The sequence below is a fragment of the Schistocerca serialis genome, chromosome 9 (genome assembly GCF_023864345.2).
Source record: "Schistocerca serialis cubense isolate TAMUIC-IGC-003099 chromosome 9, iqSchSeri2.2, whole genome shotgun sequence".
Taxonomy (NCBI): Eukaryota; Metazoa; Arthropoda; class Insecta; order Orthoptera; family Acrididae; genus Schistocerca; species Schistocerca serialis.
The window spans coordinates 169,551,595-169,560,002 of record NC_064646.1 but is presented as its reverse complement, the minus strand read 5'-3'; the positions used below and the strand labels follow the sequence as shown (position 1 = coordinate 169,560,002).

The 8,408-nt window shown below is 47.7% G+C and overlaps 1 protein-coding gene across 1 annotated transcript; it reads right to left on the bottom strand.

The window, feature by feature from the left end:
- Nucleotides 1-1,803: 1,803 nt before the first annotated feature.
- On the bottom strand, nt 1,804-6,091 carry LOC126418841 (POU domain protein CF1A). The gene has a single exon (XM_050085820.1). The coding sequence runs from the start codon at nt 5,791-5,793 to the stop codon at nt 4,243-4,245; it is 1,551 nt and encodes a 516-aa protein (XP_049941777.1). The 5' UTR covers nt 5,794-6,091; the 3' UTR covers nt 1,804-4,242.
- Nucleotides 6,092-8,408: the final 2,317 nt, after the last annotated feature.

The window sequence follows — 8,408 nt, the reverse complement described above, 5'->3', positions numbered from 1 at the left end:
ATTAGCCTTTAATCACTCTAAATACAAAAGTCAGGTGAAAAACCTGTTTCAGCACCTACAATATGTGACCTGTTGTTAGGAGGAAAAGAATCTACTGCACCATAAAGCACTCACATTTCAAAAATACGTAAATCTATATCTGGAGCATAAGCTCCCACATATAGTTAGTTACCGAACCACCAGTTTAAAAATATTTTTCATCATACTTACAGGAAGTCTCGTTCAAAGAAGATGTCAACTCTAATCTCGCTCGGGTCTATATGAGGAAGCATTGCTTAGCAACTGTCTGTACGTGGCAACAATGAATAAGGCAGATTTGTGTTATGTGTGGCAAAACGAAATTTAATCTGTTTGCGTATCTATCAAAAAACAATAACAGTGGAAATCTACACTCAATTAACGATACTACCAATTTCACTGGGGGACTGTTTGCATAGTGTGTATTATTTTACAGTTAAATCAAGTGAGTGATTAAAAAAAATTGGAACACTTATAATACTTAAAAGTGTTCTCCACATGACTTTGGAACGTTTAGAATACAAGTATTCTCCACATGATACCTCAAACACGAAAAAAAAGCAATTTAATCAAAAGTAGTAGGAATGTGCTGTACAGTAAATGATTATTTTGAAGCACTTTCGTTGTCGGGAGCATTTCATTGTCAGTTTTTGATATGAAATGTTGATTACATATTTAGTTTCCAACAGGTGACACGAAATTCAGAATTCGTACAAGGTTCCCGACGGCGAATGACGTTCATTATTCCCTCATTGCGATCAATTAGGTTTCAAGTAACTAACCTAACAATTATAATGTCACTACCTTCATTCAAATGTGAGTGTGCACTAATGAATTATTTAAAAAAGTGTAAATCTGTTAAACACGATATGCCTTCAACCAAAGAGGCCTGACTAAGTATCACAAATCTGACAAGACACTTAATAACTTTATCTTCATAACCGGAGAACATTTCTACTGTGAACATTACTATTGTATGTAGCAATCGAAATGTTAACTCTACAGTTATGTCCTAATAGGAGGGTGGTATCGACGTGCATACGATGCAAGAATCTTACGAGCCCACAGCTCGATGATACGAAGCTCTGAATCAATTCTCAGTAGTTAGGAGCTTATTATAGAGAAACATGTGACACAAAGGTAAAGCTCTATGGTGCATTAAGGTTGAGTTCCACGCTTATGTTGCTGTAAGTGTAATATCATTCTGTGTAATTGTGTGTCAAATATCTCTCTTGATCGCACTGCAGTCAGAGTCATGTAAATGTTATCCATGTTCTGTCTGTGGTATTCTCCAATAAATATTTGTATCAAACATAAATAGAAATTCATATACAGTTCTGAAGAATTCAGTCTCTCCTAATGTGAGTGGTATGGCTGTTAACTGCCTGCTGATGTGCAACATTATGTGTCTTCAACAGAAGGAAATGCCGAATTTATAATACTGGTCTTTATTTTACTCGTTAGTTTCCTCTGGTATTGATTCATCCTCCGAACAAGAAAGGAACCGTAGCACATCACTAATCTTTGTCACAACTAACTTCATAAATAAATCTGATATATCTGCTGGAAGCTCTTCTACGTGAAAGTAACAACCGTAATAAAAGATTTTCATGTTATTTGTTTACATTTATGCGAATGGTGCTGAAATCTTGAATCTGATACGCCGATAACGAATAAAATAAACACCAATGTTATACGTTCAACATTCCTATCTTTCTCAGTTTGATTTTATATGATACGGTAATGGAATTATTTGGCTTTTATCAATAAACAGACCATAAGAAATTTTCTTTTCATATGACAAACACTTGCCACTTGTAATTTATTGACGATTCGTTCTGTGTTCTTGAGTCAAGGACAGTATACAATAGGAAATATTTCGGTCTACTTACAGAAAAGTTGTATATCATAATAGGCTATTATTTTTAATTTTAATATAATAAGATGTTGATCCATCTTCAGTTTTACTTCCAAAGAAAGGAATTAAGAAACAAACAAAAATAAAATATACAATCAACTGAGTAACAAAGATGAGACGGCTCGTTCTAGTTTACATGCAATCAGTGTATTCTGGCATCTACCGGCTATGTACAGGAAATTAATAATTTGTATAGCCAGGTTGTGTTGCATAAACAAGACTACTCGTTCTTCCGCTTTGATGTCAGCTGGAAGGTAGTGATCGAGTAACTTCGTTATTCCTTTTATTATAGACAAAAGCAACGGTAATTTGAGCACTCAAATGTTGTAATATTTTTGTTTCACAAAAAATTCCGGTGCGGTACCAATTCGTGTAAAAGATATATGGGTCTCTGCTTGTTTCTTTTTTCTTTGTTTCTTAAAATACTTGTTCGGGACTGCTCTTTGAACACAATTCCAGTACAGTCATTCGAACACACCATCACTGCCATCTTTTCCCGAGCACGGCAAAGTAAAAACTCGGAAACGAAGGTTAGAGCTAGCTACACATTTGTGTATATGACGTAGTTAGGGACTAGTAGCTCGTTATGGACTCCGTAGGGATTGCTCACGTTTATTGCTCGACAACAAACAAAAGAAAATCGATCTGGTAGCACTTAGAGAAACTGCGTATGTACAGTAGCAGGGAAGATGAGCGCGTAAACTCCCGAACGGGATGTAGGCTTTTGTAGCAAAAAGCGCCTGCGCATGTATTTCATTTGAAAGCGCGTGTGTCTAATTTTAAGTTTAAGGAAGTAAGAAGTAAACTAGTTACGCTCACATTGTATGTAGAAGACTGCATGAGTGGTGGTCTTACAGAAATGTTTGTTGTGGGGATGAATTTGGAAGATAGATCACCGGATTCATAAACATCGATTCGTTATTCTTACTTTTAATACTCCGATATTATTACTCTCTTCCTAGCCAGCGAGAACGGTAGCTCCTAAAACGAAGAAACCGTGGGGCGTCTCGCATTCTGATATGACTTCAAGTCTCTCGAGTTTAGGCCTAACGACGAGAAACGCAATTTTTTTAAATTTTTTTTTTTTATGGAGGTCCGGTACGAGACACAAACTCATTTCTTGTGGAGCTCGGAGACTCATATCTCAAATCCGTGCTACCGACATCGCAGGCTCTGCTATTTATTTTTGTATATTCGACGTAGGAAGAAAGAAAAGAAAAACGATCATTCAGTGCAACCCTACGAGGGAAATAAAATCTAAAAACTAAACAACCGCAAAAAACACTCTAGCTTGACGCCTTCGTCGTCTACGTTTATTACACTCATTACTTCGCGAGATTCGTGTACTTTCCGGGTAGTAAAAATATTCACCGTAACTTTTTTTGTTTGTTTGTTATTAATCATGTAAAAGGAAACAACACGTGCAAATAGGACACTATTGTAGGTACGTATAATAATTTCTCCGGTTTATCATTTATTTCCTGCAAAAGAACAACACCATTCATGTTTATTTGGCTGGTTTTTCGCTGTTTTAGTATTTTTTACGGTTTACACCTTTTGATTTTTTTCTTTTTCATTAAAAAAACAACAGAATAACCGCTGCACCAACTGTTTTGTTTTTCTTTTCTCCCAGCGGTTCTTGACGCTGTGCACACTCACACGGGTAGACACTCGTCGGCCTCTGGTTTGGTTCCTACCTTGGTCGACGTGGGGGAAGGACGCCGTGGCGACGCGGCGAGAAGTCCCTGGCGTCGAGGGGGTCGGCGACGCAGGGCGTCGTCGCTGCGCTGCCGGTGGACGCTCGCGGGTCTGCTGCAGCTGCCGAGGGGTCGCGAGCGCGCGGGTGGTCGTCTGCGTTCGTCCGTCCTCACCCCTCACCAGTGTCTGTTCGTTTGTTTAAAAAAGAGCTCTGTCGCAAATATATTTATACATTCGTATTTTTTTTGTTTTGTTTTAAGATCCTGAATATACAAATATTGGAACATCGTACACTCGTGTGTGTTAGGCTTGTGTGCCGCTCCGCACCACGCGGCCGTGTCCACATCGCGCGTATAATATATATAATATATATTTATGTATATAGATTCTCCAACTAGGATTAGTATGTACACTGGGTTATGTGCAGAGGGGGGGCAAGTAGTCCGTGCTAGCGAGTCGCGGCGTCAGTCCGGTTCGCTGGGCCTGGCCGGCTGGTGGCGGACGCGTCCGCCGGGGGTGCTTGCTTGCTTGCTTGCTTGCGGGCAGGAGCTCCGGCGCGCCTACGGCCAGTAGTAGGCGTGCCGGAAGAGCCGGCCTTAGGCGATGTGCTAGTGGGCCGCGAGGCTCTGGTGCGTCGGCATGGCCTGCGGCGACAGCATGGGCGGGCTGTGCGAGTGGCCGTGCTGCTGCGGGCCCATGGGCGACAGGTCGGCCGGCTGGCCCGGGGGTGGCCCGCCGGGTCCACCGTAGTGGCCGTGCGGGGGCGGCGGCAGCCCGCCCGGCCCTCCGCCCCCGGGGCCGCCCGCCTCCAGCATGCCGCCCTCTCCCAGCGTGTTGGGCGGCGTCATGCGCTTCTCCTTCTGGCGCCGGTTGCAGAACCACACGCGCACCACCTCCTTCTCGAGTTGCAGCGAGTCCGCGAGCGCCGTGATCTCCTGCGCCGACGGCTTGGGCTGCTTGTGGAAATGCTGCTCGAGAGCGCCCTTTACCGACACCTCGATGGACGTACGCTTCTTGCGCTTGCGGCCCTGCGCCGCGATCTTGTCGATAGACGTGGGCGAGCCGGTCGTCGAGTCGGCCTCCTCGAGCCACTTCTGCAGCAACGGCTTGAGCTTGCACATGTTCTTGAAGCTGAGCTGCAGCGCCTCGAAGCGGCAGATGGTGGTCTGCGAGAAGACGTTGCCGTAGAGCGTGCCGAGCGCGAGGCCCACGTCGGCCTGCGTGAAGCCCAGCTTGATGCGGCGCTGCTTGAACTGCTTGGCGAACGCCTCCAGGTCGTCGGAGGTGGGCGTGTCCTCGTCGCCGGGCCCGCCGCCGCCCCCGGGGCCCGGGTCACCCGGTCCGCCGCCCCCGGGCCCGCTGCCGGCGCGCGGGTCCCCGTGGTGGCCGCCGCCCACCGAGTGGTGCAGGTGGTGCGGCGCGTGGTGCGTCGCGTGGTGCGTGACGTGGTGCGCCGCCGCCGGGTGGTGCAAGTGGTGGCCGCCGTGGTGGCCCATGACGTGGTGGTGCAGCCCAACCGCCACCGGGCTGTGGTTCTGCATTTCGCGTAGCGAGTGGAGTTGTTGCGGGTGCAGCATGCCGTTCATGGCGGCGTGGTAGTGGTGTTGCAGGGGTGACCCGGAGCCGCCGCCGCCGCCTCCACCGCCACCGCCTCCGCCGCCCGCGCCGCCACCGCTCTGGGCCAAGTACTGCGCCGCGGCCGCGGACACGACGGGCGCGTGCCACGACATCTGCTGCTGCTGCTGCTGTTGCTGCTGCTGCGTGGGCGGCGGCTTGATATCCGGCTGATGGTGGTGGTGGTGGTGATGGTGGTGCGCCACCATGCCGCCCCACGGGTCCTGCCCGGGGCCGGGGCCCGGTCCGGGCGCGGGACCCAGGCTCGCCCAAGGGTTGTGCGACAGCGTGGGCGACGGCGAGCTGGCTACGGCGTGGTGCTGCTGCTGTTGCTGCTGCTGCTGGTGGTGGTGCTGCTGGTGCGGCGGCAGGTACTTGACCTCGGCGGCGCCGCCTCCGCCGCCCCCGCCGCCTCCGCTGTCGCCGGAGCGCGGGGACGAGCTATGGTACCCTCCGGCGATGTTCATAGCCCCCGATGACGCTCCGCCACCGTCGATGTCCTGCGCGAGCCCCGTGCTAGCGGGCAGGTAGGTCGTGGTGGCCATGTAGCGGGGGGCCGCCGCGCGGGCGAGCCACCCTCCGCCTCCCAGCGCGCTGTCCGGGTCGCTGTCCCGCTCACGCGCACTAGCGCGCCAGACGAAACCGACGCACGGCACGGCTGGGGTCGCCGTGGCTCATGCGTTGTAAGACTCCGCGTTCGCTCTCCGCGCCCTCCGACCCGATCCGGCTCCACGGTACGCGGCGCGGCGTGACGCGACTGCACAACAGCTCTCGAAACGACTACGACTGCGACTCCTCTCTCTCACACTGCTGCTGTCGGGCGCTACGCCTCGTCGACTGAGCCGAGAGCTGCCGCTGCGTCTCGGACGCGCTCGGAACCGTTCGGCTCACCTCGGCAGCGTCCGTTCGACCGCCTCCCGCCCCTCCTGGCAGCTGGGTGCGCACGCAGCCCATTGGCCGGCTGTAGCGGCGCGTGACGTCACGTGGGCGGCGGCGCGTGGTTGGAGGGCGGGCGGCGGTGGCCCCGCCCCCGGCGCCGCGGCGCTGCGGGCGTGGGGGCAGGACGCGCCGCGCCACGCCGCAGTCCGTCGCTCCCTCCCTGGCCGCCAGGTCGCGCCGCCTGTCCCGCCAAACCAGATTTGCAGAGCATCCCGGAGCGTAACGCTTCGCTTTCCTCTCTGTCGGCCGAATCAGGACTGTAATGTCTACACACAAGAGCAAAACCTACTTTTCCCATTTCCTCTTCGATCTACCTAACCTGCCAATACGACACGCTTTATTGCTCGTGGCAATAAGCTTATGGAAGCTCCACAACAGCACTGAAATAACTGAGAAAATGGTAACGCTTGTATCGACATGTTTCACCCGTATTTCAACCACCAAAATATTCATTCAATACCTCATTTCAACGGAACAACCGTGATAGCAGATATCTGTGAACTGGCACCTAATTGTTTTTCCAGAGTATTTGAAACTAATTAAAGAGCTATTTTGTCGAAAACAGACTGCGAAAACAGACTGTGGCTGTTTAAAAATACAGAAATAAAGAAAAATAGCAGCCAGCTATTTATTAGAAACAAATAACGCCGTTACCAGTTTCGAGCAGACAGGTTCACGGTAAGATTGCGGTTCACTTTTCTAATTATATGTAGCTCATTTTCGGTGTGGCAGAATTTCTTGTGGTGGAGGAGCCTACAGCAAAGAGCGACGACACCAAAGGAAGTTTCGCCACAACGAAAATCAGCTATGGTCGCACGTACAGGGTAAGCTATATGTAATTTTAAACGTGAACAGCCCTCTAATGTTGAAACTTTTGGTTCTAAACCGGTAATGGCGCTATTTCTTTAAGAAATATCATCATTAACGGTGGCTGGTTGCAATTTTCCCTCTATTGTAAGAATAAACCTGCTTAAATAATTCGCTTTTTAGCCACTTTACTTTGTATACAAATATTTTTGCATGGAAAATTAAGTTTATAACTGCTCAGTCCCTTTTCGTGGGTCGTGGTAAATTACAGCAGCTCTTTCATACAAAATTTGCTAGCGAGTGGGGCGTGTTATTTTAGTCTTTATGTTTATTCCTTCAACGCTAAAAAAAAAATTCTCTTACGGAAAGATTTTTTTTTATTCAGACTTGTGGCTACCTAGTGCAGAGTGGTTGGGACTTGATAACAAGAATACAGAAACACGTTGTTTATTTTAAGTTGAAGCCTTTTGTGACAGTGGTGCTATTGCTGGAAAAGTGCTTTCTCGTCCTACAAGGCTATGTGTTTGCTTGAAGTTTCAAATGTATTGTGACAATTTCAGTCACGCTAATGAACTAAAAATCTTACAGCAAATAGTCCCTGGTGTTCATTGATGGCCCTAAATACACTATGGATGTCTAACAATGAATTTTAACCGCACAAGATGAAGGAAAACAAACTCATTTTACTAATGCATGTCAACGGCTGCTGTTAACAAGTACGCAAATGTTTTTATTTTTACCACGTAGGTGACCGCCAACATTCCTCTTTAAACTTTCAATAAAATATGTTTCGTTTTAGCTGTTCACAAGGCCTCATGAATCCCACATCAGTATTACGACTGGAGTGTTTGGCTCATTTTATTTTGTGACCCGCACTCTCTGATAGTACATACTAGAGAATGAACGCAATGAGTTCATTAAACGCTTGCAAGCTCTTCAAGACCGAACCCACAATCATAGAACGCTCTGTTTGAATTTTTACGCATTTAAATCCGCTGTCGATGCAGAATCTTATAAGAGCTTCGTTAAGACAATGAAAACTTAAGTCAAGCAAAGGCGTGCCACAAAAACGGTTTTCAAATTTCTGTTTCCTCCATTTCAGTGCTATATATCTCCTTGATCAGAATGGCGCCATTAGGCACAAATTACAATGAAGTTACTACTGCACTAATCCGGACCCCACTCGAAATTTTGAAGATTACTTTAAAAAAAAATCTGTTATTGAACTGTGTAACAAAAGGAGAGAAAATCAGCACAACATATCGCTTGACAGAGGAAAGGAAATTTGTCAATGATTTAATAGGGATCTTTCGTACTGAATAGTCTGAAAAGTCCTGAAAGTGTAGGAAAATTGACGGTACTGCCAGGGAATCAGTAAATATTTATCTCCCATGTTGACCAAGAGGTGGTAAGA

Coding starts and splice junctions, on each gene's coding strand:
- LOC126418841 (XM_050085820.1), bottom strand. CDS start 5,793: ATGGCCACCACGACCTACCTGCCCGCTAGCACGGGGCTCGCGCAGGAC.